At 50.9% G+C, this 20,334-nt stretch overlaps 1 protein-coding gene across 9 annotated transcripts in view; it reads right to left on the bottom strand.

The window, feature by feature from the left end:
* Positions 1-20,334, bottom strand: part of KIRREL3 (kirre like nephrin family adhesion molecule 3) — a 351,687-nt gene that overhangs the window by 47,614 nt on the left and 283,739 nt on the right. For all 9 annotated transcript variants that reach the window (XM_086861161.1, XM_086861163.1, XM_086861164.1 and 6 more), the window contains 2 exons: positions 9,104-9,261; positions 5,467-5,617 (listed from right to left, as the gene is read on the bottom strand). In XM_086861161.1, the coding sequence (XP_086717287.1) occupies positions 5,467-5,617; positions 9,104-9,261 (309 nt within the window). The remainder of the gene's footprint in view (positions 1-5,466; positions 5,618-9,103; positions 9,262-20,334) is intronic.

The raw sequence follows: 20,334 nt of genomic DNA, 5'->3' as shown, positions 1-20,334 counted from the left end.
CAACTGCTCCTCAGTTTCTCTCCCTTTCACATGAGAAGCACCTAAATGCTTTATCAGCAAATAAAATTTAAGAAAGAACAGAAGAAAGCAAGCAGGAAATGGATGAAACGTTCACGTGAAGAATACCCAGAGATGTTTTAATTTTTTGTAATGACTGAGGTGGGGTGTTAGGTTTTAAGCATGGGACCACATTTGAAGGGAAAAAGCAGAAAGGAATGGCTTTGTGGAGAGCTTTTTTGGTGCCTGGAGAAGCAGCTGTCCCATGGCAGAGGGTGTTGGGGCTCATCAACACAGCTGAGGGGCTCTCCTGCCCTTGAGGTGGCAGTCTGCTGCACATATGCCAAAACACATCCTGATAGGGCATGTTACATGTCCAACTTTACCTGCTGCCTCTCTCCTCTTCCAAGTGTTCCAGCAATGACCTTCCCAGCTGGAAAATGGGGAAAGGCTGCAGGTGACACGGCAGGGGGCAGAGAAGCTGGGTGGTATCTCCTGCTCCAGGACATCTCCCTTGGCCTCACGTGGGGCTGGGGCATCCCAGAGCTCAGGGCTGGGGTGTGGGGTCGGTGCTGCAGGGCTGGGCATGGCCCAGTGCTCGAATTCCTGCAGGGATGCTGTGTAGCCATGGCTCCAGGCAAGCCCAGGGAGTGTCCTTGTGCCCAGCAGGGATGGAAGGGATGGAAGGGATGGAAGGGACAGAAGGGGATGGAAGGGACAGAAGGGATGGAAGGGATGGAAGGGACGGAAGGGATCAACAGGGATCAACAGGGATCAACAGGGATGCAAGGGATCAACAGGGATGGAAGGGATCAACAGGGATGGAAGGGATCAACAGGGATCAACAGGGATCAACAGGGATGCAAGGGATCAACAGGGATGGAAGGGATGGAAGGGACGGAAGGGATGGAAGGGATCAACAGGGATCAACAGGGATGCAAGGGATCAACAGGGATGGAAGGGATGGAAGGGATGGAAGGGATCAACAGGGATCAACAGGGATCAACAGGGATCAACAGGGATCAACAGGGATCAACAGGGATCAACAGGGATGCAAGGGATCAACAGGGATGGAAGGGATGGAAGGGGTGGAAGGGATCAACAGGGATGGAAGTTTCCCTGCTGGCCTCTCCCCCCACCAGGCACAGTAAAGGTCCTGCTGGAGTGACCAGGCTCTGGCAGCCGTGCCTCTGCTGGAGGCTGTGGGCTCCAATGGGGCACACTGGTGTGGGAGCTGCCCCCAAAGCAAGCCCAGCTCATTCCAGCCGAGGTGGCCTCGGCAGTGACCTTGGCTGGCCGGGAGGGGAGAAGCAAAGGCAGAGTCCTGGTGGAGCTCCAGTGCCTCCTTCTCCTCCACCCCGTGGTATTTACCCAGCCGGAGCCTGGCTTTGTTGTGAGCAAAACCACCTGCCTTCCTGATGGGAAATTATGACGGGGAAATTATAGGTATTTTCAATTTACCCTAATTTCATTTTAAAATGTGCAATTCAAATGACAATAAAGATGGGCGCAGTTGGGAATATAAATGAGCTTCCCTGACATAGCAGCCCGGAGATGTATAGCAGGCTCCTAATTCATTCCCAGGCATCCTGACACTTCCCCATTGTTAGACAACAACAGCTAATCACCTTCCTTTGTTAAGTATGAATCACACTTCTCTTTAGTAGCTTCCCCATTGTTTGATGGGTTAGGAGCTGTGCCTACGATTTACAGAGAGGAGCCTCTTTGTATTAAAATGAGCCTGGCTCCCTCCTGCACTCAAAATAATAAAAAAAAATAAAATTAGAAAGACAAAAAAAAAGAAAAAAAAAAGAAAGAAAAAAAAAAAAGGAAATGAATTAAAGTCTTTGATCTCGCCTTTCAGAAATGGGATTGAGCTTTCGAGTATTGCGGGTGCTGCGGATAGCGTGGGCTTGCGTGTGCCAGTGCGTTTCGGGGCATTTTAAAGGGAAAAAAGACACAAATTGTAACTCATCAGGATGTAATTCCACTCGCTTACAATTATAATTCCTGCCTGGCTTCTTGTAATGAATTTGAGTGATGGAATGGGATGGAGCCAGCCCAAGGGCGGTGGGAGGAGAGGGTGTGGGTGCTCACACAGGTGTCGGGACCAGCATCACTCCTCAGCAGCACCACAGCCCCAGAGACACCTTGGCAAACCCCTCAGCTCCCAGTGCTCCCACTCAGCACCTCAGGAGTGGCCACAGGCTGAGCTCCATGGGCTGCAGGGACTGTGCTGGCACTCACCCTGCCAGGTGCAGAGCCCTCTCCGTGCTCCTCTCCCCTGCGGACCAGCCCTTCCAAACCTCTTCACTAAGGCCAAGATGCCACTTCAGCCCTGGGCTTTCCACTCCCCAGTGGGAAGCACAAAAGGGAATCAAACACTGCAAAACTCCAAGGATAAATGCAGCAGGAGATCCTCCAGCACAGCGATGTGCCCCTCATCACCCTCCACTTTCCTTCTCCTCCTCCCACCTCCTGCAAAAACATACAGATGCAGCCAAATCCCTTCTTGCCATGACAAAAAAAGGTGTAAAACCGAGCAACTGCACATGTGTGTGCAGAGGTTTGGAGCAATGGCTTTGGATAAGCAATAACCCTGCTCCTCCCCATCCCGCCACGCCGGGCGCGCATTTCCATGGAGCCACTGGGCTCCTGCAGTATAAATAGTTTATGGCATATCAAACTATTAAACATGATTTTAATCCCACTTGTGATGTTCGAAGCATAACTCACAGGAGGCTGACTTTGATGTGGCTGGTGGAACGGAAATCACATTGAACAGATGTTCCAGCTGGAGCTGCTTAGTGTTTCCATTACAGACCCTGCACTGGGGCTTTTTCCAGCTCTTTCCGCCAACCCTCCTTTTTTTATGTATTTGGAAGGGGAGTGTTTTATGACTCAGCTCTTTCATTGCTGCTATGATGGTCAGGCATGAGATTAATGGGACCCCAACTTCAATTTTCCATCAGCTGAAAGAGGATAATCTCTCCCACCATACACACACCCTTCCTAGGGATAACCTCCATCCTGGTGTTTCTCTGCTGCCTGTGAGCATTGCTGATGTTCTTTTGAGTTGCAGAAGAAAATGAAAGCAAGCAGTAGGAGTGATTTACCAGGCTTCTGCTTCCTGGGAAGGATTATTTTTGGTTCCCTGGGATTATTTTGCAAGGCCATCTCTCAAACCATGCAGCTGGGTGATGTTTGCTATGGTGTGAATTCAACCTTCACCATTGGAGGTGGAGAGTTTAGGGTTCAGGGGGATGCTGCAGCTCATGCTGGGCTGGGATGAGCTCCCCAGCCAACAGCTGCTGCCTGCTTTTCCTTATTCTTGCAGAAACCACTTCTTTCTCTGCCCAAGGTGCTGCTTCTCTGCTAGATATGGGAAGGAGACCCATGAGCAGGACTTCCCAGAACAATTCCCTAGGGAAAAATGAGTGGCCATATTTTTTGCTTACAAAAAAGCACCTTTAGCTCTTTGCAAAGTGAACGCAGCTGGTTGTCTACAAGGCTGAGAGTGAGATCTCATGAGGTAAAGCTGGGTTAATAGCTGCACTTTGTGATCTTAGAGGTCTTTTTCCAACCTTAACAATTCTGTGGTTCTGTTACTAGATGCAGCAAGAGCAGACTTTTGCATCCAGGTCAAAATCCATCCCACCTCAGCTTGGTTAATCCATCTTGGTATTTTTCTATCCCATCATGCATCCAGCTTTGGGAAATTGATATCCTCATTAGCCCCCATTAAGAATAACATACTTTTAGTAGCTGGGTAGAATATTATTGTTATTATATTCACAGCATGGAGTATTTAATAGCTCAGAGTGGAAATTGGTGTTCTTTATCGAGTTTTTCTCTTTCCCAAGCAGATTCCATGTGGCTTGGGGATTCAGCTCACGTCTCCAGCCCACACTGTACTGCCCAGTGTAATGATGTCTCCGCTCCGCGTTGTTTGTGTGAGTGTGTCTCCAGCTATTGTAGCTGTTTGCTGGCTGTGAAATAACCCAAGCTATTATCTCATTTTATCTGCCCAGTTCTGTCAGGACATGCAGCCAGCGACCCAAGAGCCTGGTAATCTTCTGGCAGCAAAAGCTGGAAGTCTTAAATGGTGAATTTTCTGCTGCGCTTGAGTTTGTTCAGTTGAGTTTTCCAGTTTTAATTGGTCTCTGGAAAGCAGCTGGCATGCTAATATTGAACATACTGCTTTTGCAAGTCGTGGGTAAATACAGCTGCAGGAACTGGATGTGTGAATGGAGTGTGGCTGGAAGGGGTCAGGAGGAGCCCAAGAGCAATGGCTACTGCAGAGGAGGAGGAGGGAAGAGGTCTGTGAAATGTGAATTTTGGAGGATGGCAGATTTTGCTCTGTGGATTACAGTAAAAGATGAATGGCACAGCTCTGAACACAGCCCTGTCCCCTGAGGTGGTGACTGGCACTGGCTTTGTGTCATGGGAGAGACACTGGCCTGATCTGGAGTCTTACAAAAAACTTCTCACTGTAGGTCTGGAAACACGTCATTCTGCACCAGAAATCCTGATGGGACTTTGCTACTGGCCATGCCCAGAGATGTTGCTTGCTCACCCAAAACCCTTTAGGGGTCCATCCCTGCTCCAAAGACCCCAAGGACCTGGATCAGGGCACAGCTGGGCCACCCAGAGCACAGCAGCTGGTGCTGCCTTTGCTCAAATCCATGGACATGTGGGAAGCAGGATATCTCTATAGCGTGGGTATTCCTCGGTGCCCCAGGGAGCTCAGGGGTCAGGAAATCTGGCTGTGACTTCATTCTGTTGATACAACAGTAAATCCCAGTAAAGAGAAACCCCCAGTCCCAGCATTCTGCTCCTGGCTGGAGTTGGAGTGCTGTGAGTTGCAGTGTGTTTCTTGTTAAGGGTTATGTTATTGCCCAAGTTGATGGTTTGGTCCAAATGAGACCCTCCCACCCCACACTGTCAATCTACCTGAGTCTCCTGTTGATCTCTCTTAGGCCCACCACATGCTTGGAATTCCACTTTGGAAATCCCCTAAATTTCCATGTTTGATTAGTCCATGTGACCCAATTTCCCCCTCACCTCCCTCATTGGATGATGATTTTGTGAACCCTGCCTTTTACCCTCCCCAGGACATCTCTGATTAGCTGATGCTTTGTACCCTCCCTTGGAACCACCTCCCTGTTTCAGCTGTTGCACGCTTGCATTTTCTGTCTTTTGCTCGCAAGATTGCCCAGAGCAATAAATCCTCTATTATCTCATGCAAAAAACCTCCCTCTCGTCCTTGTCTCCTCAGAGCACAGTCTGACAGCCAAAAGCCATAGAGCAAGAGCTCCAGTGGCACCTCAGGTCATCCTGCTCCTGCGGTGTGAGCCACTCTGGAGCAGGCTGAAGTGATGGAGCCAGAGGAGCGGTGGACAGCCCTGGGGCAGAGCTGGAGAGGGCAGAGAAGCTGGGCTCCCCCAGCAGCCAGAGCTGGGTACTCACGCTGGATGTCAATGGTGACAGAGGTCTCCTTCCCGCTGGGAATGGCTTTGTTGGTGGCACGGCACACGATGCTCTCCCCGTTCTCAATGTCGGAGGGGGCGATGAACAAGGTGCTCATGATGCTCTCCCTCTTGCCATCACGGAGGAGTGTCTGTGAGGGGGAAACAGGGGTGAGGAAAGGACTTTCCTACTGGAGAGGGGCCCTTTCCCCATCCCCAGGCTCAATAAGGGCTTCTCAGCCAAGCAGCTTCCCGCAATAACAATTCCTCTGGCTGGAATCTGCCAAAAGCCTTAGGGGAATAACAAAGACAAATTTCACTGCACTTCCCTGGGAATTGGGCTCTTAACTCCCATCTGCTTCCCTGCAGCCCTGCTGTGCCTAGGCTGGGGAGGAGAGCTCCAGTGGGACACGTCACCCCCCACTCCAGGAAAGAGGGAGCCAGAGGCCAATGGCTCCCTGCTGTCTTCTTCTGCCAGGTGAGTGCACAAAGCTGCCTGGGCACTTCCCATGCAACGAATGGTGATGCCAGCAGCAGGGATGGACCCTGGCCATGCATCCTTGGCTGCCATGCTGTGATCTGGCCCAGCCCATGGGCTGGTAAATCATCACCTCTCAGGTGTTCACTGATGGGGGCCAGAGATCCAAACCTGCTGGTAACCAGCTCTGCCTGCTCAGCCTTGGCACCATCCTTCTTCCCTGGATTTATTCAGCACAGCTTCAGCTGTGGTGCCCTGCCATGGCTTCTTTGGGAGCACAGGAGCCTGGGGGCGCTTCTTTACCATCCCCTAATCCTCCTGCAAGTTCTTACAGGAGGTCACGTCACCCTCTAATGCTGACTTTGATAAAGTGGGCCCTTGGAGCTCTCAAGATGTTATGTGGTTTTCAGTCTTTTAATCATTCTCCAACCTCTGACCTCTCTCTGATTTATCAACAGTGGATTTTGGACCCTGCCAGGCAGTTTTTCCTTCTAAGTTGCTATCCTTCAAGTTTGTTCCTCACAGTGTAAGACAGGGTTTCATTGGGAGATAAACAGATGTCAGCCAGATGTGTGGATGTGGCACTTGGGGACATGGTTTAGTGGTGGCCTTGGCAGTGCTGGGGGAATGGTTGGACTTGATTTTGGAGGGCTTTTCTGACCTAAATGATTCTTTGATTCCAAGACTAATGCTTTCTCTGGGCTCAGCATGGCACAGCCTTCATGCACACAAGTTTGTGGCTCTCAAGCACGAGACAAGGAATGATGCTGAGAAATTGTCTACACAATCAGCCCAGAATCCCAGAGTCATGAAGGCTGGAAAAGCCCTCTGAGATTGAGTCCATCTCTTTACCCAGCACTGACAGCACTGACCCACTAAACCACGTCCCTCTCCACCACATCCACAGGTTTTTGAAAAACTTTCAGGGATGGGGAATCCACCACCATGCTGAGAGCCCATTCCAATGTCTGAATACCTTTTCAGTAAAGAAAATTTCTCAATATCCAATCTGAACATCCCCTGGCACAATCTGAGGCCATTTCCTCTCCTGTCCCTTGTTTCCTGGGAGCTGAGCCTGACTCCTCCCGGGCTCCCCCTCCTTTCAGGGAGCTGTGGAGAGGAAGAAGGTTCCCCTGAGCCTGTTTTCTCCAGCCCCACAGCTCCCTCAGACACTCCTGGTCCTCCAGCCCCTTCCCCAGCTCTGTTCCCATTGCTGGACACAAACACAGGACGCTGCCCTGTCCTTGATTTATTGTTACCCTGTGTGCTCTTCCCTTGGGCAACTGCCCCACTTTTGGTGTTGGGGTTGAGGTAAACCCCAAGTCTGTGCAGAATTTCCCTTATTTGAGGTTAACCTCAAATTCTACAAGTCTTGCAGGATCTTGTAACATTCCCTGTCCCCTTCAATACACATCAGGGGATTTCAGTCAGCCGTGGCTGTTCTGTGCTGCCTGGCTGGGATTGCATGGGGCTGCATATGGATCAGTTGGTGGACTGAAAATTCAGAGTAACAAAGAAATTATCACTCAGTGTGAATGGTTTCAGGCAGTTGGTAACCCAAACAGGGCTTCTTTCCGGTTGGCTGGAATATCTGGATCAAAGGAAAGCTGGGTTTGGTTTCAGTTTTTTTGGAAAAGCAGAAAGAGGAAAATTGAGGAACTATTTTAAAGGACGCTTCAAAAGGGAAATGTTTCTAAGACCCCAAAAATCCAAACTTCCCACTCAAAAAATGTCTAAAATTGTCTGCTAGTTTTTCAAAAGGCTGATTTTCCTTTTTAATGTGGAAGAGCCTCATGGAAACCTTCAGGAAGTCAGGAGGAAATGAGGTTCAGCCTCAGAAACAGAGGTTTTCCTGATTCCAGGAGGAGGGAAGGATGCTCCCTTCATGCAGAACAGGGCTCCCCTCCCAGCCCATCCCTGCCAACTGCTTAAAATGCCATGGAGATCTCTGTGCTGTGGGAGATGGATCTGCAGCCTGGAAAACTCTGCTTTGGAAGGGTGTTTTGTTGGAAATATTTTATAGATGGGCGTTCCCCCTTCTCTGCTCCCCACTGCTTGTGGGTCTGAAAGGGAGAGGGCTCAAAATTTCTCTCCTCAGGGCCAGAGCTGGCAGCCCTGGAAGGGAAGGCTGGGGGCGAGGGGGATAAGCTATGAACAACTGCACTGTCAACAGCCTGGATTTTAATTAATTCCACTCGATTTGAGCAAGAGAGAGGTCAGTTCTCGCTGGCTCTAATTAGTGCTGCCTCTCGCATGGCACGCAGGGAGATGGGGCAGGTTCCCCTCTGCTCACCCCTGGCTGCAGGGGAGCAGCTCAGCTCCAGCAGGGAGGAGGAGGAGGCAGGGAGGGTGTTCTGCCTCCTCTGCTCTCCCCAGCAAATCAGGATATTGCTGGAATTAGGCTGGATAGAGGCTTCACAGTGGCAGCAAAGGATGAAATGTTTATTAAAGATCTTCGGGAGCTCGAGGAATGGCTCTGACTGCCCACTTTGAAGTTTTGGCTGCAAACTGACCCATTTTAAGTCTTGAATTTTGCTATTTAGAAATTTTCATTAAAACTGTCAAGTGTTACCGAATCTTTCACGCTCACCAGCCATCAGGAGCCCATAAAGAGGAGAACATGTGGGGTCTCATTCCCAGTGTGCTGCTGATTGCTCTTTGATGATTTCCTTCATGACCCAATATAGACTTTCTGTCTAAATTAAAAAATGCCAAGAACCCTGACATTTTTTCATGGAAAATTGCAGTTGGAGGAGGGGACACATGTCACTGCAACCACCACTTTGATGCAGAGGTTCTGTTGCAGAAGCAGAACCAGAGCTGGGTCAGTGCTGCTGTACACAACATTAACAGCACCCCCAGGGGGAGAAGTGGCCACACCAGGTGATAACAAGCTGTGAGAAGGTACAAAAAGACAAATTCAGAGCAGAGCCCGTTTTGGTGATAGTTTGTAGCTTCTCACTTGCATCCTCCTGACTGTTTTCCTCCCAGCCTCCCCACTGGGAAGGTTTTATGGAGGGATGCAGGATGAGAGTCTCGGCTCTGCAGAGCTGAGGGTGCTGCCCCAAATGTTTTGGGTTCGTGTGAAGTGTCAGGCCTGGTACCCTTTTCATGAGCCAGGGAAGGGCACAGGCCTTGTCCCAGCCCCCTCCTGCCTCACCTTGGAATAGGTGGCTCCATTGATGACTTCTCCCCTCCTCATCCAGATGATGGAGGCTGCTGGCTTGGCGTTGTCTGCATGGCAGGTCAGGTTCAGGGGGTCTCCTGCTCTCAGGCTGATGATGGGCCCCCCCATAATGACAGGGTCATCTGGAGGAACTGCAAGGAAAGAGCAGAGAGGAGACAATGTTATCTGAAACATGAAACCCACCTTGCTGGGGTCACCTGTGCGGGCTGGGCTGCCAGGACTGGCCTGTGAGCTCCCAGACTCTGCAGATGGTTGGGGATGGCCATGGCAGTGCTGTCCCCTGTCCCCAGGCTGGAGCCACCTGCCTTTTGCTGCTCTCGTGAAAGCTGTGCCCCAGATTTGAACTCAAGCAGCAGCAACTGGAGAAGTTTCTGGGGAGACTTGGGCCAGGTGGCTGCAAGATTTGCAGGAATATGTGAGGGAGTCTGTGGCAGATAAATGCACTGAGGGCTACTAAATCCTCAAAGCCCGGGATGTCCTGAGCTGCAAACACTGGGAGGATGGTGAGTACTTGAAAACAATATCCCTGCTCGAAATAAATATCCCTGCTTCCTGTGCATGCTGCTCTCCTTCTCCCTGGGATCTCTGGTTGCTGTTGGACACAGGAGGTGGGGATTGGAGAGGACTGGGTGTGATCCCTTTTCTTCTGACTGCAAAGTGGGAGGGAGTTGGGGTGTTTTGGGGCAGGGGAAGTTGGATTTGGACCTATGGGACTCAGGGTGGGATAACCTCTGGGCATCAGGACTGTGACTTGCAGGTGGCTGCCTTTGAGGATGGCTCCCTTGGCCCTCTGTCCCAGGCAGGAATGGGGGAAGCCCCGGGCACTCCCTGCTCTCTTTATGTCCCTGTCACTCCCACAAGCAGGTTGTGGTCACCTCTTGCCACAGGGAGGCTTCTCAGCACCTCCCTCTGGGAATGCAGATCTAGCAGGGGGGGCACAGAGACATTTCAGGCCTCAGTCTTCCCGTGTAAGCGCCTGAGAGCCCGTGGGAGGCTGCAGCTCCAGGCCGTGGCTCTGCTGGAAATGAAGCCAGAGACAGGGACTGGTGGAAACAGGGAAGCAGAGGAGGGGCACCTGAGCATCTTCTTCTCTTTTGGGACCAGCTCTTGAACCTGGCACCTCAGAATGGCAAGAGATGGGAAATCCAGCTGGAGACAGGGGCTGTTCTTTGATCCTGAAGGGAGGAGCTTTTATCTCTGCTACCCTGGGTCTGCTCCATCCAGGATCTGTACTGGAGATGGAGCTTTGTCCAGCTCCTCATGGAATCAGAGCATTATCTAGGTTGGAAAAGACCTTTAAGATCAATTCCAACCATTCCCCATCACTGCCAAGCCCAACACTAAACCATGTCCCCATGAGCCACATCCACATGGCTTTTAAATCCCCCCAAGATGAGGACTCCAGCCTGTTCCAGAGGTGAACCATGGCAAATTTGGCCTTACTGACCATTGGTGGGTGTTTCATCAAGAGATAAAAAGTTCCTGACTAAGTAAGATAAGCTTTTATTTCTGCTCTGTGAGAGACCCGAGTTCAGCCCTCCCACTCCCTGGCTCTTTAAGAGCATCCCCAGCCCCATGGTTACATCACATTTTTCCAGGGAAACAGCAGGGAGCTCCTTGTTGCTGAAAGCTGCTGGTAACCCCCTCATTGAGAGCCCTTCCAGCCCAAACTCATGCCCAAGGGCACTGAGCTCTTCCCACCCATGCCCCTAGGGAAGCCAAATGCTGTTCTTGCTATGGACAGATGTGCTGCCCATCCACCCAAGCCTGTCTGGGCTCCTGGGGCTCATTTGGGGGTGGCAGGCCAGCAGGAACGTGAAGGACACATTCAAGGCATTCTCAAGGAACATGAAATTGCTCCTTCACACCCTGCTCAGAAGTGGGTGGCAGAACCCTCCGACCCTCATCATCCTTCAGAGGGGATGTTGGGTGAAATCTGTCAGTTTTCTGCCAAAGTGGAGCTGGTTTTGTTCCAGTGCGTTCCCCCTCAGAGCCAAAGTTGGCCTAAGGCCCCTCTGAAATCCCCAAGCCTGTCTCTACTCCTGAGCTGCCCCCGCATTGTGGTTGGTCAAGGAATATTTAAAAACTCCTCACTGGCTCCTCCAGGGCCGGGCTGGGGTCGGGATTGGGAAGGGATTATGTTCCCTGACAATCCAGAGGTGGCTGCCTGCCCCAGGCTGGGATTTGCAGGCGAGGGAGATGTGCTGCGGGCACACCTCGCTGCGCACACGCGGCTGCCAAGAGCTGGGAGTAATGGGATTTTTCAGCTCAGTGGGTGGAACCCAAGGACCAGGGAAAAAAAGCTTTTCTACACGCATCCAAAATCTACTTTTTTTTTATTTATTTTTTTTTCCCTCTCCAGGCTAAAAGAGGGTAAAAAAGAAAGTGGTTTGGGTTAGTTGGAACGCCTGTCACTGGGATGTGAAAGGGGGAACAATTCTGCTCCATTCTGATGTTATTTAAATATAAAGGAAGTATGAATTTTAATTCTTAAAATTTATATTTTTTATTTCACTGGATGAGCTTATGCTGTTTAAAACCATATCTGGCAGTTTTCAATAGTTTTTTTCCCCCTCACTGAATCCATTAATTGAATTTGACCTCTGCTTGTAAAAAATATTGAAAATTCATCTTGTAGAATGGGGAAAAAAACCAACCCACAAATCTTTCTCTGAAGGCCATCTTGGAATTTAATGAAGAAACTTTTATGATGTGGTGTTTGACATTCCTGCCTTTTTTTCCTGGTATTCCTGCAGCAACATCTTCCCTGCAAAGCAATCTAGTGTGTACTATGGGACAGGGGACAACATCATGCAAGCAAACATGGAACCACTTGTCTGGCCTGTGCCAAAAATCCTCGGTTTTTAGAGTTTTGCTCCAGTTTCTTCCTATGGGATCAGCAGCCAGCTTTGAGGAGCTGCTTATGGCAGTGAGGAGAGGATGGTTTCTGGCTACCTCTTCCCAAGTAAATGGTTTTCATCACCCAGTCCTCCAGGTAGCTGTGAATTATTGATGTCTCCAGGCTCCCTAACAGGGAATTTGCTTGGGGTGGAGGGTCTGATGAAGGGGAATCAGTGATGTCTCTGTAACTTCTGCAATACGAAGGATGGATGTATTCCTTCCCCACCCCAGCTCCAGCCTGGGAGAGGAGGCAGAGGAGGATGAGGAGAAGAATGCAAAGATGAAAAAGGGAGAAGAAGAAAGGAAGGAAAGCACGAAGCCGGTAGCATGGAGCCATGATCCATTATTCATCCACTATGCTCCCAGGATTGGTTGTTATTATGAGGCACCACTACAGAATCTGGTCTCCTAATTTTTAATCACGTAGCTATGGAAGCGTTAGCCTCCCTGATTAAAGCAGGGATATAAATAGGAAGAGTTGTTTGGGGTTGCAGGGGGTGTTATTCCTCACAGCAAAGCAAATGGAGTTAACCTGCACATGCCCAGGAAGATTAAAATGATGGAAAAGGGATCCAGGACAGCTCAAGCCCACAGGAACAGAAAGCTGGGTGGAAAGGGCCTCAGGGTGCACCAGGAGAGGTCTAGTTGTGATATTAGGGAAAAATCCTTCACTGAAAGGGTGGTCAGGTGGGAACAGGCTGCCCAAGGCAGTGGTGGAGTCCCCATCCCTGGATACGACACTTGGAGATGTGGTTAGTGGTGAACATGGTGGCAGTGCCTGGGGGAATGGTTGGGCTCAATGGGATTACAGGGCTTTTCCAACATGAATGATTCCTTGAGTCTATGACATGCAGCTTTTTATGGGGTGGGAGTCCCCATAAATTATCCCCAAAAGGAAATGAGAGTGAGACCTTCTGGGGTGGAGGTGACTCACCCCAGCAGAAGGTCTCCTGCTCCTCACATTTCCCTCCAGACCTCAGCTGGACACTTGTCCCTCTCTTCACTGCAGACAAAACTTTCCAAAGAAATGGTGACAAAGTTCTCCCTGCCAAACCCCTCATTTTCTGTCAAAATACAGGAATTGCTGAATATTTTTAAACATTTAAATATTTAAATATTTTAAATATTTTATTTGGACAGGCTTCAATCCTTTCACCACAGCTCTGGGCTGTCTGCGAGAGAGGGAACAGCTTGGGGTCCCTGCTCCCTGCCCTTTGGAAAAGTGCACTTACAGCACATCATCATAAAGAAACACAATTAAATTATGGTGTTCTTGGTGCATTCATCAGCTTTTTAAATTAGTTGTTAGAGACTTTCCTGTACACTGTCCCACCCTGCACAATGTGGTTAATTAGTGACCCCCACAGAATTCCTCAGTGCTGGGCTGAGACCCCAGGCTAAAGCTGCCTTCGAGTCAGGAATGATGTGGATGTCTTTAAATGCTCCTGGCAGCTGGACAATGATGTGGCAAGCAAACAGAGCCTCAGTCATTAGCAATATTTTCTGAGATAACAGGATCCTCTAGCAGCCAGGTCCTGGAAGGGGAGGAAGCAAAAAGCCCTGCAGCCACCAGTACATTTTCCCTAATTAAGGCTGTTTCCAGTGTTCTTGTGGCTGGTACCTTGCTGCTGCTGTGTTTGTGTAACCAACCTCCTCTTCTTGGGGCCAACCTCTTCTTCAATGTTAAGTGATTCAACCCCAACACCTGCTGGTGGGAAAGGGCCACCCAGCTGCTGGGCTGGAGAGGCCAATGCTGAACAGCCCCTGAAGGTTGCCCTGAGCCAAATATCTGCAAGGAATGTTCAGCTGGTGTCAGGTGCAGCACAAGAGTCCCCTGTGGAATGAGATCCCTGATGCATTTCTCATCTCCATGGCTCCCCTTCCCCCAGCCTGTGGCACTTGGGGCTCTGGGCCCAGCTCATGTGGGAGTTAAACAAGTAACAGTGACCAGAGGATACTTCTGAGGATCACAATGTGCCATGGACCACTGGAAGGTGCATCCTGGCCCCAAAGTTGAGAGAAGAAGTGTAAATCATTTGGGCATGTTCAGCCTGGAGAGGAAAAGGCTCTGGGGAAACCTGAGAGCCCCTTCCAGGGCCTAAAGGGGCTCCTGGAGAGCTGGAGACAGATTTGGGACAAGGGATGGAGGGACAGGACACAGGGAATGGCTTCCTACTGCCAGAGAGCAGGGATGGATGGGATATTGGGGAGAAATTCTTCCCTGTGAGGGTGTGCAGGCCCTGGCACAGGGTGCCCAGAGCAGCTGGGGCTGCCCCTGGATCCCTGGCAGCGCCCAAGGCCAGGTAGGATGGGGCTTGGGATAGTGGAAGTTGTCCCTGCCCATGGCAGGAGCGGCACTGGCTGGGCTTTAGGGTCCCTTCCAAAGCTATTCTGTGATTCTGTGATAATCAGGAGCCTGCCCAGCCTCCCCAGTGGGAACATCTGCCTGGCAGTGAGCACTAGTGAGAACACGAGGCCGTGTGGAGATGAAAAAGCCAAGCTGAGCACAGGTACCTTTGCTCCTGTATTTTGTCTCTGCAGTAGGGGAAGCCCTGGGGAGGCAGCCCAGGGGGATTCAGCTGGCTCAGCTGAGCCTCTCGTGCAGAGAGGGTGGATGGGGGAGCTTTGCTGTGCTGTGGTGAAGTGTTTGTGCATTCAGACACGGTGTTGCAGCTTGTCAGGGAAGCATGTTCAGCTCTTGTAGACAAGTCAGGCTTATGAGGCATCACAGAGCAGTTGCTGGGTCTGAGTGAATCCGGTGCTGCCCTGACCCACACGAGTCCTTGGGGAGGTTTTGGAATACAAACCCTGCAAACAGAGTTTGCCTTTGCAAACCCCATCTCTGCTCCACTCTGGGTCATCCTGAGTCCAGGTTTTGTGGCTGGCAAAGCACTTGTGAAAGAAGCAGGATTGAGCCTGCAGCCTCTGGAAGATCCTTCCCTAAAAGATTGTGATCCTTTGATCTGGTGGAAAGTCCCCACTTGACAGTGGCAGGGGAGTTGGACTAGATGGTCTTCCAACCCCAAATATTCTGTATATCTATTATCCTGTCCTGGTCCAAAAGGTGGTCAATGTCCCAAGACTTTGGGGGTGTGACTTTGGCAGCAAGCTCTTGTTAATGATATCCAGCAGAATGAAGAGTTAATTGGCTGTGGTTATCATTTCTGTGCATCATTTGGGATCAGAACATCCTCTTCTCTGCTTGAGAACTGCAAGGAGCTGCCTCCTCTTCCCAGACACTGTCTGCTTTCCCCACCAGCCTTGGAGGCATTTTGGAGCTTTAGTGGTGTTACTCTGCACGATGCTTTTGAGATTCTGGGGGGGTTTGGCCACAGTCATGGATACAGAACTCCCTGGAGCTGATCAAAGGAAAAGAGCAGCTCCCCTACCAGGCGAAATCGGCAGAGGCTGCCTTGTTTAATTGGCAAAATGAAGGCTGGGAGGCTTCACTGGGATGAGCTACAGTGAAAGAACCAGGAGAAGGTTGGGAGAAGACAAAGGAAAAAGCAGGAAAATTTGGATGCTGGGGGAGAAAAAAGGTTCTCTGTTTCATCAAGTGTCTAGGAAAGCTTTCCAAAGGGAGGAAAAGGGGCTAGAACACAAAACTGCTTTTAGGATGAAGCTTGCTACACTGGATAAGAGAATTCCCTCAGAGGGATTGTGTTTCTGGCAGAGTTTTCCAGCAGACTGCTCAGGGTCTCGCTGTATTATCAACTCTGAAGGCTGCAAATTTTGAGGGCCTAAACCACTGCAGAGCAGCTTACAGCTCCAGGAGTGTTTAGCTTTCCATTTATCAGGCCTTTACACATTTAGGATTCAGATTTCCAGCAGTTCTTCAGAGCTAAGAAGGATATAAACAGACTCTTAGGTTTTGTCCAACACTTGAAAGGCAGGGATTTTGCTGTCTGAGCATTGTCACAGGCTGAGCTTCTCAGGGCAGCACCAAGTGGGGACTTGGGGCAGGACTGTGGGGCTCGGTCACCTCAGATCTGGAGGAAACCTAGCCCTGGATGCCAATTGCATCCTCCCCTCCCCTCTTGGTGTGTGTCTGTTCTACCTCTCCCCTTCCTGATGCAATTAGGATTTCAATCCTTTTGCTGTGGCAGGTAAGGAAAAATGAACAACACGAGCGAGTGGTCTGAGTTTAAATGGGGTCAGCAGAGGGCTCGGAGTCCTTCCTGACTGCAGTGTGTAATATTCCCCCTTCAAGTATGACTGATCATCTTTCTTTGCATTGTCTATCTGAAACCTGGAGACCATTCCTGTCTGCAGCTGCTCAGCAAGAGGAGGCTCCACTCGTCCTTATCTTCACATCCTGGGCTCATCCCCAGCAGTGTGGGCAGCAGGATGAGGGAGGGGATCTGCCCTGCTCTGCCCTTGTGAGACCCCATCCACAGAGCTGAGTCCAGCTCTAGGGTCCTCAGCACAGGAAGGACCTGGAGCTGATGGAGTGAGTTCATGGATGCTCTGAGGGCTGGAGCCCCTCTGCCATGGAGCCAGGCTGGGAGAGCTGGGGGTGCTCACCTGGAGAGGAGAAGGCTCCAGGGAGAGCTCAGAGCCCCTTGCAGGGCCTAAAGGGGCTCCAGGAGAGCTGGAGAGGGACTGGGGACAAGGGATGGAGGGACAGGATAAAGAGGAATGGCTTCCCAGTGCCAGAGGGCAGGGCTGGATGGGATATTGGGAAGAAAGTCCTCCCTGTCAGGGTGGGTAGGCCCTGGCACAGGGTGTCCAGAGCAGCTGTGGCTGCCCCTGGATCCGTGGAAGTGTCCAAGGCCAGGCTGGACAGGGCTTGGAGCAGCCTGGGATAGGGGAGAGTGTCCCTGCCCATGGCAAGGGTAGAACAAGATGAGCATTAAGGTCCCTTCCAAGCAAAACCATTCCATGATTCTGTGATTCCCTGGAGCTGTCTGCACCTTCCTTACACAAGACAAACTGAGAAGAGCCCAGCCCATGTTGTTCACAGTCAGTTTACAGAGGCCACACTGGCTCTGGGATGAGTTCTGGCATGGTTTCCAAGCATCCAGCCCCTCTGAGTTCTCCCAGCTGGCCCTGCTGGGAGGCTGGTGCTTTACAGGATGCCTGCATGACTGGCACCCTCCCTGCCTCAACCCCATGCCAAGCCCTGGCAGGATTGCCCACCCTGGGACGGGTGGGATGGGATTCTTGTTCCGTGCAATACGGAGCTGTCCCCTCGTCCTTGCTCGGCCAGGGATGGATGGGAAAAGGAGGATGTTGTGTCTACAGGTCCTCTGTGGTCCCTGCTGTGTCGTGGCCACATCTTCCCCAGCCTGATGCTGCTCTGCTGCCTCATTCCTCCTGCCTACCCACGGGAGCTGATCCTGGACAGGCTGAAAAATGCCGGGCAGCTCCTGGTGCCCCGGAACGGCGCCGGCTGCTGCCGGGAGAAGAAGGAGAGGAAAGAGATGCAGGCAAACAGCACAGCCTGGGGAAAACACACTGAAAAATAAATCAAAAGAAACAAGGGGAGCCAGGGAGAAAAATAGTGATGAAAGTTTAAATAGTGCATCTCTCTCTGGGTCCTATTTGTCTTGTGGCACTTCAGTGTGTGTGTGAGCGGGAGGGGCCGGGCAGCTGCCAGGAATGCTGCCTCCCCTCCATCCCAAGCAGACACCTGTATCCCTGTTTCCCTCCTGAGCCTCATTCATGGACCCTCCTCACATTAAGGAGCTCATGAGAAATAAATCACCAATGTTTCCTAACATTTCCCCTTTTTCTCTTCTATTTTCTCATAAGGATTTGTCTCTTTTTTCATCCGGACACTGAAAATCTCACGTATTCCACATTTCTAGGGTCAGCAGGATGGGTTTCTGCAGTGGAACAGTGTGTTTCTGGAGAATGCAGATCCCTAAAATTCAGAAATGATTCCTAGAGATGGTTTCATCTCACTGCAGCAAAGCTCAGCTCTGCTTTCTCACTCACTGCCCTGGAGGGGCTGATTTTCCTCCATCTAAACCCTCTCCAGGTCATTTCGAGGAATATCACTGGAATACTCTGATTTTTCATGCTGATGAGGGCTTTGCTCCCAGATTCTTGGCTAGAGAGTGTTTTAAATATTCAGTTTTCACAATGGATTGGAATGAAACCAAATGTCAAAGTTCTGAAATCCTTTGTGAGAGCTGGCTCTGGGCAGGATCCATTTTGGAGAGCACACAAGCAGATCTGACACGGGATAAGTGAGTATTTGTATTCTACTGAAAAGCCTTCTATGTGAGGAGAAAGAAGTTTTGGCAGCCCCCTTCCACACTTTAACAAAGACCCAGATGCTGTGCAGGCAGGTAGCTGGCTAGGTATGGATTGTTTATTTGGAATGTTCACTCTGCAAAGAAGAAAAAACTTCAAATTTTCTCTCCCAGCTGAAGGAGCAGCACAATGCCAAAGAATATATTGCATTTGCCAGGTTCTTGTTTGATTCTCCCCACCAAGGCAGTGTCTTTGGATGTCCACAGCCACTGCCAGGCCCTAACTCAGGGCAGGGGGATTTGGAGGGAGCTGTTTTGCTTTGCTGTGCCTGCCCTGGCTGCCCATGAACTGAATAGTGCTGCCCACAGCTGAGAGAGGTGGGTCTGTGATCCAGGACAACCGTGATTAATGGTTCCAATTCTGCCTGTCAGGATGGTGGAAAGTCAGGGTAAAGCTTCACAGATGTGTCAGCAGGGGTGGGAGAGGAATGGAGGGAAAATGACCCCTCTGGCCTTATTAGCACTGATGCAATCAAATTTACTGATAAGAGCCCCTGTCACACACAGGATCCCTGTGTTGGGGATGCCCCTCCCCAGCACAGGCAGCTGAGTATAAAATCATGGAATTGTGGAGTGGTTTGAGCTGGAAAGGACCATAAAGCCTGTCTTGTTCCACCCCCTGCCGTGGGCAGGGACACCTTCCACGATCCCAGGTGGCTCCAAGCCCTGTCCCACCTGGCCTTGGGCACTCCCAGGGATCCAGGGGCAGCCACAGCTGCTCTGGGCACAGGGGATACTGAGGCACAGATTGACCAGGTGCTCTGAATCCTGGGCTTTCCCAGCTGGAATATCCCTTCATCCCTGCTCTTGTCCAAGCCTCCTGCTCTGCCCAGCTGCCCTGCACCAAGACCTGGGCCAGTCCTGTGCAAAACCCCTCCTGCTTTGGAGGAACAGCAGGGGGCTGTGGCTTGTGGCTGGTGTCCACATGGGACCTTCTGTGGGAAAAGGAGGCTCAGGGGGGACAGCTCCCTGGCAGGAGAGTGGAACCAGGGGGAAGTCTGGCTCTGCTCCCATGGAACAACAGACAGGACAAGAGGAATCAGCCTCAGACTGCATGAGTAGAGGGCTAGGTTGGACATCAGGAGGAATTTTTCCATGGAAGGGGTGGCCAGGCATTGGAAGAGGCTGCCAAGGGTGGAGTTGGAGTCCCCACCTCTGGAGATGTCCAAGGAACAACTGGATGTGGCACTCAGTGCTCTGGGCTGACAAGGGGGGATGGGGCACAGGTTGTTCTTGATAGTCTGGGAGGCCTTTTCCAGTCAAAATGATTCTGGAACTCTCCAGATGAATCTGGGACTCCACAGAGGCTGCAGCATCCTCACTAATCCCACACTGGGTGGTGGTTAGAGGTGCTTTTGGGGCAGATGCTGAAACTAAAGGGCATCTGGGTCAATCTCCTTTGGAGGCAGCAGGGACCTGCTGGATCCAGTCCCAGAGCCCCTGGGAATCAGGGAAGAGCCCAAGAGATTGCAGAGGTGCTCCAAGCAATCTCGCTTTACTGTAGCTACAAACACCCTCCCACAAAGGGAAATACGAAGCTGAAGGAAAAGGCTGTGGCTCTCCTCAGCTGCAGGACATGCCTGAACCTTCTCCTGGGAGGGGGATCAGCGGGAACATCATTATCTCCCCAATGTAGGCCAGCACCCCTGCCTCCCCCTCCCCCTGTGTGCAGCTCCCGGGTGCAGACTGACAGATCAGAGAACGCAGGCGAAAAACCGAATTCATTATTTTTCCCGTATGTCAGATAGTTTCAAATTGTTTAAAAAAAAAAAAATAGAGGGGAAAAAAAAAAAAAAAGAGGAATTATTACAGTTCATTAAAATAGAGGGAAAAAAGGAAAAGAGGTGCAAAACCCTGAGCTGGTTCCTATACTTTTGGTGAGAGCTGCTCTTAGATCCCCTCTCTTGCAGGATGGGGTGGAACTCCTGCCTGTCTTCTCCCAGGAGGTGCCAGAGAAATTCAGAGATGCAGAGCACAGCAGGATGACATGGGAGACTGGGACCTGGTCCTTAAGGTTTGGGGCTTGATTATCTGGATTTGTTT

Source organism: Cyanistes caeruleus, chromosome 23 (assembly GCF_971803275.1).
Source record: "Cyanistes caeruleus chromosome 23, bCyaCae1.hap1.1, whole genome shotgun sequence".
NCBI classification, from domain to species: domain Eukaryota; kingdom Metazoa; phylum Chordata; class Aves; order Passeriformes; family Paridae; genus Cyanistes; species Cyanistes caeruleus.
The sequence above is the reverse complement of the archived record's forward strand: the minus strand, read 5'-3'. Positions and strand labels throughout refer to the sequence as shown.